This window comes from Sapajus apella, unplaced genomic scaffold (genome assembly GCF_009761245.1).
Source record: "Sapajus apella isolate SASKATOON/1434 unplaced genomic scaffold, GSC_monkey_1.0 scaffold159, whole genome shotgun sequence".
NCBI lineage: Eukaryota > Metazoa > Chordata > Mammalia > Primates > Cebidae > Sapajus > Sapajus apella.
The window spans coordinates 692042-711549 of NW_022437099.1; the positions used below are offsets into that span (position 1 = coordinate 692042).

Consider the following 19508-nt stretch of genomic DNA (forward strand, 5'->3'; position numbering starts at 1 on the left):
GCCTTCATCTAGCACAGTGTTTTCGAGGTTTATCCATGTTGAAGCCTGTGTCAGCACTTCATTCTCTTTAATAACTGAATCATATTCCATTGCACATAACAACATAAACCTTTTGTTTTTCCGTTCATTCGTGTTGTTTCCACATCTTGGTTATTGCAAACAGTCCTGCTACAAACATTCCCCAACAGGTATGTGTTTGTATCAATACTTCTGGGTGTACACCAGGGAGTGGAAATGCTGGTCACACGGTAACGTTAAGCTTACTTTTTGTGGAACCATCAAACTGTTTCCACGGCAGTTACACCACTTCACTGTTACATCAGCAAAGTACAAGACATAGCAAGGAAACTTCAGACACATGTGCTTCATGATACAGATGCAAACATCCTCAACAAAGATGAGCAACCCAACTCTAGCAGCGGATTAAAAGGATTATCCATCATGACCAAGTGGGATTTATCCCAGCAATAATAGTGGTTCAACATGGAAAACAAAAAAATCAATACAAATAAAACTAATCAATGTGATATACCACATTCAAAGAATGAATGAAGGAAAAAAACACAATCATCTCAGGGGACACAGAAAAAGCCATTTGAAAAAGATCCAACATCCTTTCATGATAAAAATACCCAGAAAACAGAACAGAAGGGAACTTCCTCAAGCTTATAAAAGGCATCTACAAAACACCCACAGCTAACATCACACTCAGTGCTCAAAGACTGGCTTTCCCCAAGATAGAGAAAAAGACAAAGATCTCATCTCTTTAATTCAGCACTTACTTGAGGTTCTAGTCAGGGCAATCAGGAAAAAAAGAAATAAAAGGCACCCTTACTGGAATAGAAGATGTAAGTCCATCTCTACCTGCAGGTGACATGATCATATACACAGAAAAGAAGAATAACCAAAAAGCTACTAAAGCAAATAACTCAGCAAGCTTGAGAAATCTAAGACTGATATGCAAAACTGTAGTATTTCCAAATGTTAGCAATGGACAGTGTGAAAACAGAGAAAATAGCTCCATTCACATAACAATACTGAGGAATACATTTAACATAAGTGCAAGACTTGTACACTAAAAACTATAAAACATTGTTGAATGAAACTAAAGAAGACCTAAAGTCTTGGAAAGACATCTTGTATTCACAAACTGGAAAACTTGCTTACGATGGCAAAATGCTTCCCAAACTGATCTACAGATTCAATGCAGATTCAATTCCAACCATTTTGGCAGAAACACATGAAAATAACTTAAAATTCATATGGAAATATAAGGGACTCCACACAGTAGATTGATGTAATAGAAGTGAGAGTCTAGAAATAAGCCCACAAAATATGGTCAACTGATTTTTATTTTTTGGAAATGAGGGTCTCCACTAGACTGTCCAGGCTGGTCTCAAATTCCTGGGCTCCACTGATGCTCCCACCTCAGCTTCCCAAAGTGCTAGGATTACAGGTGTGAGCCACTGGGCCTTGTCTCAACTGATTTTTGACAAGAGTGTGAAGACCATTCAATGGAGATAGATTAAACTTTTCAGGAAATGGTTCTGGGACAACAGGATATCTACATAGAGCATAATAAATATGGACTCCTACCTCATCCCACATATAAAAATTACTCAAAATGGATCAGATATCTAAACACAAGAGCTAAATCTATAAAACCCTTAGAAGAAAACATAATGCTTCTGATCCTGGTTTAGGGTATGGTTTCTTACAAGATGTGAAAAGTATGAGCAACAAAAGAAAAAAATACATAATGTAGACTTCATCAAAATGAAAAACTTGTACATTAAAGAACACTATCAAAAAAGTGAAAAAGCCCACAGAATGTGAGAAAATACCTGGAAATCATGTATCTGAAAGAAGCTTTTATCCACACATACAAAGAATTACAAACTAACAATAAAAACCAAGAAAGGAAGCTCAGTGTCATCAGCCATTAGGAAAATGCAATTCAAAACCACAGTGAAATATATTTTATAGTAATTAGGATGGCTATAATCAGATAAATGTGCCAGTGAGGATGCGGAGAAATTAGAAACCTTAAACATCGCTGGTGGGAATGCAAAATGGTACAGCCAACTATGGAAGACTGACAATGTCTCTAAAAGATAAACAGAGAAGTACCGCATGCCCCAGCAATTCTGCCCCCAGGTATATACCCAAGAGAACTCAAACATGCTCACACAAAGCCACGTATTCAGTGTTTATACCAGCATTACTCATGTAGCTAAAAAGCAAAAAGAACCCACACGTCCATCAACTGCTGAATGGATAAACAAAATGTATGGATAGCCAATGGAATATTATTCAGCCATGAAAAGGAATGGGGTACTGATACGTGATAGCACATGGATGAAAACATCCTGCTAAGTGAAAGACAGTCACAGAAGGCCACATAGTGTATGTTTCTATTTATACGAATGTTCGGAATAAGCAAATCCATAGAGGCAGAAAGCAGATTAGTGGTTGTCAAGAGAAAGGGGGAGTGGACAAAGGAGAATGCTAACAGATACGAGGTTTACTTTGGGGATGATGGAAATATTCTAGACTTAGCTACTGGTGATGGTTGTATAACACTGTAAATATGCTAAAACCCACTAAATTGTACACTTTCAAATGGTTGTGTCTGTCACATGAATTTAAAACATTACAAAAAAAGACTTCCTAATTTAAAAATAAGCCAAACACACAAGCCCTGTCTACTGAAGATGTGAAAGGCAGGCTCTAGAGCCTACACAAACAAGGCAACAGGCAGCATCTTGTCAGTCTACCTCATTTGCATGCTATTTACAAAATCTCCTCTGATGTTTACTTTTCAAGACCAGGGCTTGGCAACCTTATCTGTGATAGGCCAGACAGCCAATGTTTAGGCTTTGCAGGCCATACAATTCCTATCACAACTCCTTGACTCTGCAGTAGGGCGAAAGCAGTCACAGGCAACATCAGTGGGTAGAGATGGGTCCTAGTACCACTCACTGACAAAAACAGGGCAGTGGCTGGATGTGGCCCCCAGGTCATCCTTTACCGACCCCTGGTCTTAAAGCAAGAATCATCTCCACAAAAGGAATCAGCTCTGTAAATGGCAGGGAATGAATCCATGTTATCAGCAGTTCTGTGATCACGCAGCTCATTTTAGAAAAGCTTTAAAAATACTACACATCAAATAGGCTTACCAATTTGTTGCAAGTTACTGTCTTTGCAGAGGTTCAATACCTAAAAAATCGTATCTAATGACTGTCAATAAATCACAGCAATTTCTAGCTTGAGCTTCACACTGGCTTCAGATTATCAATAACCATTTACATAATCTGATGCACTTTTTTCTATTATCCTCTTTTAATGTAACATACATACTTGTTGATCTGAGCCAAGAACATTCCCTTCAATGCATAAAATTCGGCTGTCATCTCTTTTGTGAAGTATTTTAAGTTTGTAGATTCAATAACTTCAAGGCCCTGTTCAAAAAGAGTACAAAAAAAGTTCCTGAAATTTTTGAACAAGAATATGAAAACTTCATAAAAATACTAATCTAGGCATTAAGTCTTATGAGTCACTGATGAGTGTAAACTGACAATGGATTTGCCTACCATGAATATTTATTGATGGATGTTCAGCATTTAAACTGAATCACTAATGCTAAAGTTAATTTTAAATACTTAGGTCTTATTTACTCCAAAGCTTTATAGATCTAGTTGGTTTTACTGTTCTTAGTAATATTCCTCTGGACATAGTCAAACTCTATCTTAGGTCCTCATAATTCTGTAATGTGTAATTTTTTTCTTTCCTTAAATACATTAACTAAGTATATGGTAGGAGAGAGACCAAAAGAGACTGTAATTCAGTCAAATACTGTAGCTTCCTTTCCCTTTCATGTTTTGGAAGGACTGTTTCCCCCTTACTGCGGCTGTATTTGTAGGAAGTTCGAATCCGCCTTCCCTATTATCTAAACCAGGAGTCCCCACGTGGACTCGTTCTCCTGGACCCCGCGGAAGGGTGGGGACAAGTGTCCTGTCCGCACCTGCATGCACTCGTTTTTGCCCATGACGCCTGCCAGCTGAAGGTAGCATTTAACTTGCTGTCGAATCTTCTGGAAGCAATCCACGATAGGAACAGTTGGAATAGTATGAATCCGACTTAATATATCCAGAGCCACATTGACCAGTCCCTGTTTCCGGGCGATCTTTCCATACTGGATGATTGCTGAAGCTGACGCATGAACCCCAAGCATAGCATTATTTGAACTTGGATCATGCTGAGAGCTATTCTCATAGGCAGTTACAATTGCTAGAGGGCAAAGAAAGGAATCATCAGCCCACACCAATCCTCTTTCAAAGCACTCCACAACAAGGCTTAAATAAAAATGAAAAACACACACACATGGCTTATGAAGATGGGGACCTCTGTGATAAACTCTTGTTACTTTGTATTTTATGACTTAAGCAACTTCTAAAAGGTGCTAATTCTTGAGTCGAGTGTTACCATCTTGGCTAACTAAACCATAAAGTGACAAAGGCTGCTCTAAATACATGGATGCCTGGGCAGGTTTAGGGGATAAGCAGGGGACCAGGGAAACCAGAAAAGGCCAGCCAGAGCCACCTGAGCACAGCTCGTCCTGGGACAGGAGTCAAAGCAGAGGGCCACAGCTCAGAGCGCTGATCCCCCCGGCCTGTGCAATTCTGCTCAAACTAGAAAAACCTAGCAGGTACAAAAACAAAAAACAAAACCTCCCTTCTACCATCTTCATCTTTCCCTGCACCGTTACCACCCAGACCTGTCATCCCTACCCCAAAATAGAAAACCTGGGGAAGAAAAACCAAACCAAAACAAAACACAGAGACAAAACCAGAACCGTGGGGCGTCTGGAAAATTACATGATGAATGCATGCCGGACCAGGTCGGTTTACCCTGGTAATGATGCTGCCTCCACATGAAGATGCTGCTCCAGTGGGACAAGTCATCAGACACAATGGGCAGCCGGTTCCTCCAGGTCTTCACCACTGTCTTCATGTCGTGCAGACTGTTGTTCCTCCCCAGGTTGGTTGGCTGCAAGCCTGCGTTGATCTGTGCAGCTTCCTGAAGTTCGATGATTTGCTGGGCTGCCTGATGGGACCAACATAAGAGATTCCATGGTAAATGTCAGTGAAGAGTAAATGGGAAAAACACAGGTGAGTCCACCAGGGGTCTGATTACCGCAAAGATCTTTAGGGGCGATTACCAAAGGAAGCATTCTCGTTTACACACAGACACCTGAGATCCCACATTTAACCTATTCTTTATCCCAAACACTGCTTTCCTTATGATGTCTCCAATTTTAAAACCTCAGCTTGTGGCTCCTGAGACAGGAGGGTTAGAGAACAATGTTCCAGACGCCAAACCTCACTAATGGGCAGTCCTCAAAACTCCTCTTCCTGCTGTCCATGCCCTTTGCCACCTTTCCTGTCCGGCTCTTTGTCCAGCAATGCCTGAGGATGGGGCAGCCAGGTATCCCTGCTGCAGGCCTGCCTTCTCCCAGCGTGCCTGCTAAGCCCCCCAGCCATACTAAGCACCTGCAAACGTGGCTCTCATGACCTCTTTGGACCCATAAAATGTAAACACATTTTGAGTCACCTCCCTACGAGCCCAGGAGGTTGACTACCCTTAAATTTCAGATGCACTGTCGGCACCAAACTCCTGATGACACCTCTCACCTGGAAGGCCCTGGCCACAATCCTCAGGCTAGCCAAATTTTGTCCCTGGCTTCTATGGAGCACATGGCATCTCCCTTCCCTCAATCTTTGTTACCCTGATTTTCTGTCTGATATGGGCATGGCTCCGAATCATAGTCTACCTCCAACTGTAAATTTGCTTCTATGGTTATGCCTACTGTCTCAGGTTCAATGCTCCTTTGAGGCAAACTCTATTGTTTTAAAATACTTTTTCATCTCCTAAACATAGCACCTAGTTCAGTACTCTGTGTCCTGTTTGATTATAATTTTTTAAATTGCCTAGAAAAATCTGTGCTATTTATATTTCAAGTTTAACTCATGACATTCAGATCTCTGAAAACATTTCCTAATCTTATCCCTCCAGCTCCCGCCAAAAGCTTGCTGAAAACAGAGTGGCGTGATATTTTCAGCAAGCTTTTGTGAGGGTGGCACAGTGGGCACTGAAAAGAATCTCTCTGGCAAAATTCAAAACCCAAATCACTGGTGAGGATGTCTTCAATTCCTACAGAAACTCCAACGAGAAGCAACATTTTTTTCCTCAAGCTTTTAACGGTGGCCTTCCTTTCCTGAGGACGAGTTATGTGGGAGAGGGCAAGACAAGGGGAGGGAGTTTCATCTGCCGTCTGCAGATCTCAACCTGGACAACGGTGCTTGGCTGCGACGGGCCACAGCCTGTGCTCACACGGGGGTGCCACACCCACCTGCAGGAGAGGCGTGTGCACATGGGATACCACGTGGGGCAGCCGCCGCCACTCGCGGATGGCCAGGCTGCTGGCCATCTCCACCAGGCGCTCGATGAAGCTGAGCTGCTGCTCCTCGGGGTGGCAGATGGCCAGGTATCCGCGGTACATGTTCACCTTCCAGGCCATCTCCTTCGGACAGCTCACTTCCACCTGGCCGTGAAAGAACATGACACAGGGAGTGAGGGGCCTTCTCTTCCTCAGTGTAAAGGGTCAAAAAGGAAAAAGACCACTTGTTTTTTGGTCACTAGTTATGCAAGGCAATAAACAGAAATTAGGTTATACAGAGAAAGGTATTTTCTTTAGAAGTCTGGCCAACATGGTTAAACCCCGTCTCTACTAATAATATAAAAATTAGCTGGGCATGGTGGTGGGCACCTATAATCCCAGCTACTCGGAAGGTTGAGGCAGGACAGTTGCTTGAACATGGGAGGTAGAGATTGCAGCGAGCCAAGATCACACCACTGTACTTCCTGGGTGACAGAGCAAGACTCCATTAAAAAAAAAAAAAAAAAAAATGCTGGCTGACTTTGTAGCAGAGTGGTGATTTTTTTCATCTGATCTGTCACAACAGCGTTGATCAGTCTCTTTTTTTCTTTTCAAACAGCTAATGACCATAAAGCCAAGGGCCTGTGGTATGCTTTCACAGCTAGGGAGATTGGCCGCTCACTAGAATTTAGAAAAGCAGAGTATCCAGAAAAGACTGCCTAAACATCCTTTTCCTTTTAAGACTATTTGAAAGTAATTCAGTGCAGATTACCTAGAGTGTTCACTCACATATCTGAGCTTTTTTCTAAGCAGTGAGTACCTTACAGTTTTTGTAAAATGCTCAAGAATTTATGAAAGCAGAAATGCGTCTGAGTCCTCAGGACAGTGTGACGCTGCATATACTCAGGTAAGTGAAACTCTGGGAAGGAGAACGGAGGGGAACATTAAGGTGAGCTACCAACACTTACTCAGTTTTATGTTTTGTCAGAATAAAGAAAAATAAGCAATCGTAAATGCATTCTGACAGCAAAATATATATAACTGGTCCTCCGTATTATGTGTGGATTCAACCAACTGTGGATAAAAAATATCCAGGGAAAAAAAACTGCATCTTTACTAAGCATGTACAGAGCTTTTCTTGTCATTATTCCCTAAAAACTACAGTGTAGCAACCATGTACACAGCAATTAAGACCGTATTAGGTATTTTAAGTAACCTAGACAGGATTTAAAGAACGCAGGAGGCCGTGCAGAAATTACATGCAAATACTACACGCACAATTTTCTATCAGGGACTTGAGTATCCGTGGGTTTTGGTATCTGTGGGGGTCCTAAATACTGAGGGAAGAATGTATTTTTACTGATATAAGTGACTGGTTATTTCTTAGGGGAACACAAACTCCCTGCATCCAATGAGTCATTTCCCAGAAGTCAACAACCTGGGCTTGATTCCTTCCTTTAGTTAATAGTCTGTGACTATTTCTAATCTTCAACTTCTCACATTTTGTACAAAAATGATATTACTCAAATTCAGGAAAGGCACTGGAGACAATCAAAAAGAACCTTTCCTTTCCATAAGTTATCTTTCCACTGCCAAAATGCTTGTTCTAAGGAAATCTTCCCAACAGACACCTGCCGCTTCAGGAAAGAGGACCCAGGCAGCTGCAGGGATGCCCCTGGGGCGTCTCACCTGTACCAGTGCCTCCTTCATGGCGGTCCAGTTGGACACCCGCCAGGCGCACTCCAGGACAAGGTAGGGATTGATGTGGCCTTTGGACTGGCCATACTCGGTCAGGGCTTCCCACTGGTTCAACTCCTTGGAGCACCTACAAGACCAGAGATATCCAAGGGCAGAAGCTCAGTCACCAGCACACTCATGAATTCAGAGAGGCAGTGACAGGGTTTTAAGAAGCAAATTTCCATTCTACAGAACAACACAGCAAGAGCAAACTTCTACAGGACATGGAGGTGGGCTCCATCGTGGGGTGAGCTCCCTGCCCGCTGCCCACCACGAAACACCTGCTTTTCAGCAAAGGGCCTCAAGCACTGGAGCCAGGGGAGATGCATGGACAGTTTACTGCTTCTCCAGTCGACATGTTTAATTACTCAAGGCTTTAAATGCTGGTCTTAGGTTTCTGTTTGTTCTTTTCTTTACGTGGCCATAAAGTAGCAAAGCTCCCTTTAAAAAACACTCATTCCAAGAAAAGGTCTGAGATGTTTCCTTGGTTCCCTCTTGTCAAGCACCGTGTTTGGCTTACCGAATCCAGTGGTCTTCCCAGAGCTGGTATTCAGGGAAAATCGCAGGGGAGGCGTTGCTCCTTTCGTGTTCTTTTTTGGCTTTATCCATTGCCTTTTCATAGGATTCTTGTGCCTAAAAAATGTTAAGGCTTTTAAACTACTGTTTAACTAGTAACATACCTTTTCTTTCTCTGTTTTTAAATTTAACACTTAGAATAAGTTTTTTGAGATGGGATTTTGCTATGTTGCCAAAGCTAGACTCAAACTCCTAATTCCTGGGCTCAAGGGACCCTCCTGCCTCAGCTTCTCTGAGTCGTTGAACTGCAGGTGCAAGCCTGCAGCTGGCTAAGAAACACCTTTTCACCACCTTGGCCCAGTCGTGTAGAGCAAGTTGAATCACAGACCTGAGAGCATGTGGGGCTCTTCTCCAGGACCACTCAACACCCACAGCTCTCTGTTCACAGAGACAGAGAAGGTGGGTTTCCCTGTACAGATGGAAGAAGGTGAGGCTGTCCAGATGTGGGATTAATTCCCCCATCCTTTGGTGATCGGAGCAGGAGCCACAAGGCCACATCTGTTTGTGGAGCTTCTGTGGCTCGGCACCCTACACAGTGCTAGGATCACACCCTGAAACAGTGGCCCACATGCCATGCTGAAGGGCAGAACGAGGAGTAAAATGTAAGCATTAAACGAAACCTATCACTTCTAACAGGACCAACGACGGGAGATAAAAAGCATCCACGCTGGCATCTAATGCAAAGGGCTTAAGACTGTGCTTTAGCTCATGTCATATACAGAAGTGTCTCTTAAACGCAGACTTCAGTTGCAGGGCCTTTACAGATTCAAATGTTTTAAAGCATATTCAAGTGTGAACTCTGGGCCGGTCGCGGTGGCTCATATCTATAATCCCAGCACTTTGAGAGGCTGAAGTGGGTGTATCACCTGATGCCAGGAGTTCGAGACCAGCCTGGCCAACATGGTGAAACCCCATCTCTATCAAAAACACAAAAATTAGCCAGGCATGGTATGATGGTGGGTGCCTGTAGTCCCAGCTACTGGGGAGGCTGAGGCAGGAGAATTGCTTGAACCCAGAAGGTGGAGGCTGCAGTGAGCCAAGACTGTACCACTGCACTCCAGTCTGGGTGACAGAGAGAGACTCCATCTCATAAAAAAGGTGAACTCCGACTTGAGAAGATTTTATTAAAAAATCATCAGAAATGGCCTCTCACTGCACATGCAAGCCAGGCAGTTACTGGAGGTTTACCTGCTCGAAGAACCCATGCTGCTCGTACGCAATTGCAGTCGCCGTCTCCGAGTACTTGCACCGCTTCTGCCACAGACCGGCCCACATATCTTCCTCTTGTAACAGGGAGTAAAGCTCTGCAAGGGAATCCAGTATCTCCTGAAAACACAAAGCAAGGTTCCTCAGTGCTCAGGACAAAGACTTTTTTTTCCTAAAAATGCAACTTCACCGTGTTGTAATTTGAAATCATTTGGGAGCAGTATTTATTTAAAGTGTGAGGCCACTGGCAGGGAAGAGGTAATGAACAATCTGAGGCGCATCTTCACCTGCTGAGGTGGGGTGATGCTCTCCTGCTCATAAAACTCTGTTGTTTGCTTCGGCTTAATCTGAAGACTCAGACCCTTTTCAAAAGCCTGGTGCTCCAGCATCAGCGTGGACCGGAACCAGAGGTTGTGTGTTTTTCCCAAGTACTTCAGGACACAGGGTCGGATGGGGATCGGGGGCACGCACTGGGACATGGCTTCCACGAAGCAGTTCAGCGCACTGGGCTGGCAGTCTCGCTGCACCTGGTGACTGCCGCTGCACAGGAATGGACTTATCTCGCCCGCGAGTGCCTGAAACCAAAGCGCATGTCATCCACACCTTCATTCAAAAATCAGCGTCTCACTGTCTCTCTCAATGCAGCTGAGAATACCTTTCCTAATTCACTCGAGTGACAGCCAGCAGTTTCCTCAACCTCTAAAACTTGATCAAGACATTTTTCCAAAACAGGATTTTAAAGATACACTCACATGCTGCTGTCTGTCTGAGAGGATCTTCCATAATCTGGGGAAAAGCTGGATCCATGTCTTCTCTGCCAGCGTTGTGGAAATGTGGCACAGCTGAACGAAAGCGCTGAGCAGCGCTCCAGTCTACGGACAGAAAGACGACAGGCTGAGATGGCCATGGGCTAGAGGTGCCTTGCACACCCAGCCTCAGAAGATGCCCATGATCTGTCTTATACGTTATCGGATGCTCCTCCACTTCTGAACTTTCAAAGACCTGAGAAATCTTTTTTTTTTACTCCATGCTGGAGTAAAAGCCTATGGATCCTGAGTGCTGTAAAGCCAAGGTGCACTGAGCAGCAAGCCCAGGCATCCCTCAGCAATGGCGCCTGCATTTGTCCTCAGCTTCTAAGGGCTTTTCCTAACACTACTGATCCCATCATATCCAAGAAGTACAAAAACTGACAAGGCTGAAGGAGTAACTCAGAGGGACACAGATGTCACTGAGGCCCAGGCCACTGAAAATCGGAAAGTGAAAACACATGTATATGACATAAACTATTTGCCAACAGGTATTATTATGAAAAACAAATCAAGAACTGAAAGTTCAGTGTCTACAATTGGCAGTGGACAAGAGACAGGAGAAAATGACCAAGACGGACTGGAACAGAATACAATTGAACATAGAAGAATGGAATGGACTGGAAGGGAACCTGGATGATGAGAGCCAGAGGTAGAAACCGAGGCCCGGAGGGCACAGCAAATCCACAGATGTGTTTATTTCATCCCAGGCCTGTTGTTTGGAAGATCTGATCTGAATTAGCTGCCAACATTCCTTATTCACAGCCAGGTTTCTAGTCTGCCTGAAGCTGCTCTAGCCCACAGGAGACACCCTATGTGGCATCAGGCAGTGGTGCCAGGGGCTGGAGCACGAGCCAACAGCCACAGTGCCTGCTGCCCCAGCGCAGAGACAGAGTTCCAGGGACATGATTATGCTTCCATCTCTCCTTCAGCAAACCCAAGAGAGGAAACCACTAGCACGGTCACGTTTCTACCAAAAACAGACAGCAAGGATACCAATCTTTCAAGAAGATGGGTGAAAACGTTTAGGTAAAGAACGCTCCTAGTTGTGTGCCACAGAGGAGACCCTTGAACTCAGTGCCCAGGCTGAGCCTGATATCAGGCTTCCTGTGAGGAGGACTGTGATAAGTGGCCGCAGTTCCCCTCACACGGCCACACGCTTCACCCTGACCAGCCTGTCAGGGGCCTCTCAGCTCCCTGTCAATTTAGCAGAGGCCAAGAGCTGGGGGGAACCAATGGGCCTAGCAATGTCACCGACCTACCGATAAAGCTGTTCAACCATGGGGGGTTTGCATCAGAATCCCAAAAGACACAATTCTAACTGCCATAACCCCGAGTGTTGAAATGCTGAAAGATCAAAATCCCTGAAAATCATCATCACAAGACAGCTGCATCAGGTGAGGAACTGTGAGCTGTTACTGTCTGCTTGGGTTAAGCAGATGCCTATGGGTGCCACATTGATGGTGGTGGGGGTGGGGACTTGTGAATTTAATTTTCAGCATCGACTTGACTGGACTAAGGAATACCTAGAAGCCTACCTAGTAAAGTATTATTTGAAATATGTCTGTGTATCTTTTAAAAGAATTTTTAAATTATTTTTTCCAGTATTATATTTTTGGGATTTTAGAGGTTGGAAGTGTTGATCTTTAGGGATTTCAACATTCGGGATTACAACATTCAGGGTTGTGTCTGAGGATTACGATCCGCTCCTGCTCCACAAGTCTGTGGCTTGTTCTGATGTACATACCGTCCCAAAGAGGTGCAGGAGTGAGGAGCCCATGGTGGCCTTGCAGCACCAAAAGGGCCCAGTGGGGGGCCACTGCCTCCATAGGCCTCCCACAGAGAACAACGGCCAGACCCAGAAAAAAGGCAGGGGAGAAAGAGCCTGTGCGCCTGGGGTGAGGATCACTCTCTCTGGATTTAGAACCCAAGAGTCTAAGACAAGCCACTGGCACTTGACCACTTCTCAAAGTAGAGGAGTTCCAGGAAGGAAAACGTCAAGGCGCAAACAACAAACACAATGATTTGTGATCCCATCTGGCTCCAGGAAAAAAATCTTAACTTCCATAAATACACAGAAAATAAAATAACACGACTCCACCCTCTCCAATCCCCACCAGCCCTGGCTGCTTTACCCCAGCACCTGTCTCGCCTCCCGAGGAATTAGCACTTCTTTCTGCTCATTATTTCCCCTCGCTAGAATGCACACCCTGTTGAGGACCAGCTACCACTATGTTTACAGTGTCCAGAACATCACCTGGTACAGAGCAGGCTCTCAGTAAAAAGATGCTAAAATGATGAAATGAGATCAAATGAAAAAAAGGTGAATGAGGAAAATGGGACACAAAAGAATGCAAGGAGAAGGGAAGAATTAAGTCACACCCAAGTACCCCAAGAGCCATACCCTTCTAAGAGGCGGGCACAGGTCTGCCTGGGAAAACGCTGCAAGCAGGCAGCACACCTGGCTCAGGGGTGATAGTGTGCCCACCTGTGCTGGGCACTGAGTTCAAGGGTCTCCTCCGTGGCACACACCTGGGGGCGGTATGGCTGACAACGTATGCAGCAATGGCCTGAGCAATCCTCTTATAAAGGGGGACACGGATGGGCCCTGTGACTCAGGCTATGAAGGCTCAGATCAAGAGAAGACCATGGGGACACCCCTGGGCAAGATTCTCTGAGAGATTCGCTAAAATTCTAAGCCATGTCTGGTCTAACCCAGCCACCATCCAGACAGCAGCCACTGTCCCAGAGAGGATGCGGAGGCAAGCAGCTGTGACCAATTCATCGGCCTAGACAGAAAGCTTAATGAATAAAACCAAATACCCCAACCCCTCTGCAACATATTACTAGAGCTTCCTCTCCTGATGGCACTCCCACCACGAGCTGAGGATAAAAGTGAGGCACAGGCACCTGATGGGTCAGGAATTATGTGGTGACGTGTCATGGTGACCATCAGCCAACGAAGGCCTTTGGGCTTGGCGACACGTACTTATAGCCCTTTTTGCTGGTGGTGACAGTAGGGACAGGGGTCTATTAAGGCGCCATAATCCCAGCACTTTGGTAGGCTGGGGCAGGCAGATCACCTGAGCTCAGAAGTTCAAGATCAGCCCAGCCAACATGGCACAGCCCCGTCTCTACTAAAAATACAAAAATTAGCTGGGTATGGTGGCGTGCCCCTGCAATCCCAGCTACTTGGGAGGCTGAGGCAGGAGAATCGCTCAAATCCAGAAGGAGGAGGTTGCAGTGAGCCGACATTGCGGCACTGCCCTCCAGCCTGGATAACGGAGTGAGACTGTCTCAAAAAAAAAAAAAAAAAAAAAAAAAAAGGTGCCTGCTCCACAACATGAGAGCTGTCACTCACCTGTATCAGGCTGCTCTACTTCCCACTCCATCCCACAGAAAAGTATTTTATCCTTACTCAAGATGACAATGGTGTCACTTAGACACAAGTTCAAAGACTGATCCAATGCACAAGTTCAGCGTAGGTCACCAAAAGATTTTAATGTAAAAATTACTTGTGAGAAGCAAGCAGTTCATGCTTTTTTCCCACCTAGCTCCTGATCTGAACAGAATAATTAGAATCATCACCCACCTCTCAAAGGAATAGAAAAATAGCTCCTCATCAAAAGCAAAAGTATGTATGTAAAGTTTCAACCAGTCTTTCAAGGTCATGACATAAAGAACAATCAGACCCATAATTTACCTGAGAGTTTGTAGAAGCCAGAGTTTCTACCGGCTAGATTTCAAACACAAATGCATCTGGAAACCCCCAGCTCCACAAAGTGGGCTTGATTTAGCAAATTAACTCATTTCTCATTTTTCCTTTTAGTGCACTTGAAAAATAATCCAACATTATTATGTCTCCTCAAACATTTTTGTACACAGGTTTACTGTTTCTTCCAAGAGATGGTGGTGGAGAAATTAACTTTTTTCCTATTTTCTCTCATAAGACACTGTGACACTCCCAAATCTCTGGTTCACGCCTATAATCCCAGCACTTTGGGAAGCCAAGGTGGGTGGATCACTTGAGTCCAGGAGTCCAAGACCAGCCTAAGCAATGTATCAAGACCCTGTGGCTACTAAAAAATTAACAAATTAGCTGGGTGTGGCAGCTCATGTCTGTGGTCCCAGCTACTTGGGAGGCTGAGGTGAGAGGATCATGTGAGCCCAGGAGATTGAGGCTGCAGTGAGCTGTGACTGTGCCACTACACTCCAGGCTGGGCGACAGAGCAATATCCCATTGCAAAAAGAAAAAAGAAACAGAAAAATTTATACCACTGTGGAATGATCCTGATTTAGGCCTTGAGCTACCCAAGGGAGGAAAGCAACAAATCCTTTCCAAGCTGCATACAGACCTTCACCTCCCGGAGTGTGTCCAGAAACTTGTCATGCCTGTTGGTTAGCATGTGCAGCTGGTTTCCAATGTCCTTTTCGGAAAGTTCTTTGGTTTTGGGCGTGCTGGTCTGGTCCCCAGGAGCTAGTTCAATGTCTATCTCTACATCCTAAGAAACAAAGCAGAAAGCAAAACCAGAAAGTCAAAGGCTTAAAGAAAACCCAACAAACACACCTCCTGTAGACTTCTTTTTACAATTTTGGCAAATAAAATTTGTCCTTGTTTCCTGGAAGTATTTAAATAATCTTCAATCCTAAAATAAACAAAGCCCAGATTAAGTAGACCAGATCTCTCTCTTTTTAAAAATGACTATAAAGAAGCCACCATTGTGCTTTCATATTTGGGTTGTGAAAAGCACATTTTATTAAAAGAGTAAACTTTAAATGGTAAAAATGACGACGATTAATAGGAATTCTAGCCTATGATTTCTCCAAATGCAATACAGACGCCCAGCTGCCTGGCTTGCTCAGACTGAGAATACCCTCAGGGCCACGGCGGAGTGTGTCATCAGTGCTATGTTTTATATATGACCATTCCCTAAGAGGAATACACCTTATTTCTGTCTGAAGGTTTGGAGAAGTCAGTCAAGAATCAAACTATTCCCTGAAGTCAGGTACCAACCATTTGGCGTGTGCCCTTGAAAATGAAGAACTTCAGAGTTGGCAATTTACTTCATACAGGAAGATTACAGAAAGAAAAGACCAAATGACCAGATAATCTGTTTTAGCAACAGTAGAAAAAAATTTAATTCATAATTGTTGATGAGTAGACATCCTGTACATGAAAGAGGGAATGCACCACCATTTAAGAGCAAAGAAGGTGCAGCAGCCGCCTGCAGTCCGGGGTGACTGTCTCCTAAGACACAACGCTCTACACAGACTGAGCCTCCAAAAACAAATGACCTTAAGGAGACACACAGCCTATAAAAATCCCCGTCAGGAACAGTGGCAGCCACTTTTTCATGGAGCACAGAGAGCCACCAAGACTAAAGCATCAGCCTTGGTATGGGTTCTTGGAGGAGCAAAGGCTCCCTGCTGCCCGTCCTGGGACTAGGCAGAGACACGGGTTCTGAGCAGACTGCTGGAGGAACCAACTAATGCCCCAGCCCCTGTGCGATGGGCAGCACTCCCCCAAGCAGTGCTTTCTGTGACTGAACATGGGCTTTTCTCACCAGGAGAGAAACATCACAGCACAGGAAAATGTTCTGTTCTCAGCAGTACTAGCTCATGGTAAAGGAATCTATCTCAAAACCACATGGCAGTGCAAGCTGCTTCTCAATTCTAACTAAAAAAAATCTGGCAGAACTTAGTTACCACATTCGGAGCTTTCAGGTAGACAGGTTTTTATACCTTATTCATACCCTAAAAGAATCTAAAGCTGATACAAAAACTTATTCCAGAGGATGGGGGTTCTGCCGGTGGAGTGGAGCCTCACCTCCTCTTTGGACTCACTGTTCTCCCTCTCCCGGGGCTCCTGCTTGACGTGTGTGACCATGGCGAAGGCGGCGCGGTCGTGGCTGTCGGCTAGGTTGATGACGTTGGTGATGGATGGGAGCATGGCTCCTTGGCAGCTGGTGCCAATGGGGGTGCTCTTTTCACACACGGCCAGGAGCAGCTGCAAGGGGTACAGAAAGGAGACAGACCCAACGTGTGCGCGTGGCATTTGGGGCGTCCAGATTTCTCTCCCAGATGCCCCTCACTGAGGCACCTCTGACTCTGCAGGTCCAAGTCTGATCTCAGCACCTTTCCCCACCTCTCCCTGACTAGGCGGGCTTCCTCTTCTCTGTCCCCTCCAAGGCATCATCCCCACACAGAAGACCTCTGCTTCACTCACAGCACACAGCAGGCCCTGCCACTCTTATCTCCTGAACACCTAGGCAGGTGCCTGCTCCCACCTGTGTGAAACCTCCCACTTCACCCCCAGACCGCTCTCTTGGACCCAACTCTTTCCACACAGTGGCCCTTTACCCTGGCCCACGCCCCCATGGCTTCCTACAGCCTCAGGTGACAGTGAAGATTCCCCGTGTGACTCGCGAGCCCCTCTGTGATGTGCTGCAGCCCCTGCCTGCCTCTGCAGTTGGGCCACTCCCTGCCGCACTGTGCTTCCCCACGGGTCCTGCGCACACTGCCTGGCCACACCACTCTTGGTGTCTTGGGCGAATATTTCCTCAGCGTCCACAGGGTGCCGCAGAGGCCCTGTAGATTCATCTGTCGACTGCACAGAGATGGCATCCCCGGCCTCATGGAGCTGAAGTGTCAAGAGGGAAGGATACATCACAGACATGTGCTCACTGTGGCAACACAGCCAGGAAACAGGGTGGACTGACGGAGAATTAAAGGGAGCTGCACATTAGCCTGAGTGGCAAGAGCGAGGTGAGTTCAAGAACACGGAAGGCCAGTGTACTGGAGACCGACAGAGGGAGAGAGGCACGGGATGGGGATGCAGAGAGAGAGGTGAGGGACCAGTCACTTGGGGACCAGAGCCTGGAGGCTGGATTTTATGTCACGCACAATGGAAAGAGTAATGTGATCTGCTTTATTCTCCAAGATAATTTTGTAACAACAGAGAAAACTTATCAGTAGGAAGGGAGGTGGGTGAACACTAAGGAAACAGCTCCCACTGTCCTAATGAGAGATGGCGGTTGACAGTGGGCCCTGAACTGTAACCCTCGGTGAGGGAGCAGATACTCAGGGCAAAGAAGAGGGAGTCGAGGACCCCCTGGCTTGTGACCTTTCCTGGACCGATTCATATGGACCTGCCACAGCCAGTGTCTTGCCTTTGTATTTTTAGCACCTGACCCAGTGCCTGGCAACTAACCAGCAGTTGGAAGGTCTCTTGCACGAGTGATAGAAGAGTAGGGAACTCTTACTTAGTAGGTATGGCCATGGGCAAAATTCCAAATGCATGTTGCACAAGCACCAAGAAAGCGCCCATTCAGCACAAACGAGAAACGTGCTAGCAGGGTCTCCTGAGACCAGCGTCACAACTACTTCCTACTACTCATGCTATTTGGTCAAGGCCTGAAAGCTCCTAGGTGCAGAGTACCTTGCACCAGAGAACAGAAAACATAGACATTAAAAAGTACTGTGTACATTACCTTGAGGATGTAGGCTCTTTTGAGTACACTGGTAATACTCTTAAAAGAGTTTGAATCTAAAGCCTATAAACAGATTGATGCATGTGGTGGGAACCCTGAGCTAGTAGCCCTAATAAAGCACTTAAGTAAGATGTTCAGAGAAGAAAATAATAATGTTAAGCCATTCTGGATTGAGCTTCATAGCTTATTTAAGTAAATCATTTTTTGGTCTTTTAGCCTATCACCTTTTAAAAATTTTGGTCCAAGCTGTTATTCCCCAAAAACTGAGTAAATAGGTGAGTAGGGGTGATACAAGTGATTTTGTTTCAATTTAGAAAAACCTCTATACAGATAATCAAAAGTTGGAAGAATCAAAAGAAGCCACAGTTATGTAGGTCTGATTTGAACATCGTAACTACAGTGGGAGGATACTGTCACCAGCTCTGCCCTACTACCATCCATGTTGTGTTTATTCGGTGAATAAAAAAGACTCACTTCCAGGGGAAAAAAAAAGTCCTCTTTTCATCAAAGAGAATTCATCTGCCTTCTATCTCAGCTGTCTCAGGAGACACAGTACGTGGTGACCTGGTTTCATTCACTCCAGGTAAACAGACAAGAACTACTTGCACAGCACCGGTAACCTGCCATAGCAAACCCAGGCTGATGAGTGAGCCACAGGCTGAACCTCTAGCAAACTGGGGGCTCACCACAATCCTGCTGGAAATTCAAAGAACATCTGACCTGCTTTCCATGAAACACCAATCCTACTCTAGGTCTGGACCTCACTTTTATAATATAACACTGAGCACGTTAAACATGTCTGTGTTGCCAGCACCCGATGACTCATACTAAGGAACCAAAACCAACAGTGTGGTCAGGGCCTGGCCCGGCTGCTTCACTTTCATGCTTGAAGAATAATGGAGACCGGGCGTGGTAGCTCATGCCTGTAAGCCCAGCACTTTGGGAGGCCAAGGTGGGCGATCACTTGAGCTCAGGAGTTTGTGACCAGCCTGGCAACATGGTGAAACCACATTTCTACTAAAAATACAAAAATTAGTGGGGCGTGGTCACACATGCCTGTAATCCCAGCTAATGCGGAGGCTGGGACACAAGAATTGTTTAAACCCAGGAGGCAGAGGTTGCAGTGAACTAAGATCATACCACTTCATTCCAGCCTGGGCAACAGAGCAAGACTGTCTTAAAAAAACAAACAAACAAACAAACAAAAACAAAAAAAAAAAGAAAAGAAACGAACAACGGGAGTTGACATTCACA

The 19508-nt window shown here is 45.3% G+C and overlaps 1 protein-coding gene across 20 annotated transcripts in view; it reads right to left on the reverse strand.

The window, feature by feature from the left end:
- TRRAP (transformation/transcription domain associated protein) overlaps nucleotides 1-19508 on the reverse strand; it is a 135680-nt gene that overhangs the window by 25302 nt on the left and 90870 nt on the right. For 15 of the 20 annotated variants that reach the window (XR_004265030.1, XM_032266562.1, XM_032266574.1 and 12 more), the window contains 11 exons: nucleotides 16592-16771; nucleotides 15120-15266; nucleotides 10711-10830; nucleotides 10246-10533; nucleotides 9941-10078; nucleotides 8697-8809; nucleotides 8129-8264; nucleotides 6413-6604; nucleotides 4878-5106; nucleotides 4025-4290; nucleotides 3361-3461 (listed from right to left, as the gene is read on the reverse strand). Coding sequence is in view for 19 of the 20 variants with exons in the window: in XM_032266562.1 (XP_032122453.1) it covers nucleotides 3361-3461; nucleotides 4025-4290; nucleotides 4878-5106; nucleotides 6413-6604; nucleotides 8129-8264; nucleotides 8697-8809; nucleotides 9941-10078; nucleotides 10246-10533; nucleotides 10711-10830; nucleotides 15120-15266; nucleotides 16592-16771 (1910 nt within the window). In the remaining variant the exon portion in view is untranslated. The remainder of the gene's footprint in view (nucleotides 1-3360; nucleotides 3462-4024; nucleotides 4291-4877; nucleotides 5107-6412; nucleotides 6605-8128; nucleotides 8265-8696; nucleotides 8810-9940; nucleotides 10079-10245; nucleotides 10534-10710; nucleotides 10831-15119; nucleotides 15267-16591; nucleotides 16772-19508) is intronic. The other 5 variants (XM_032266576.1, XM_032266579.1, XM_032266568.1 and 2 more) reach the window with 1 other exon arrangement.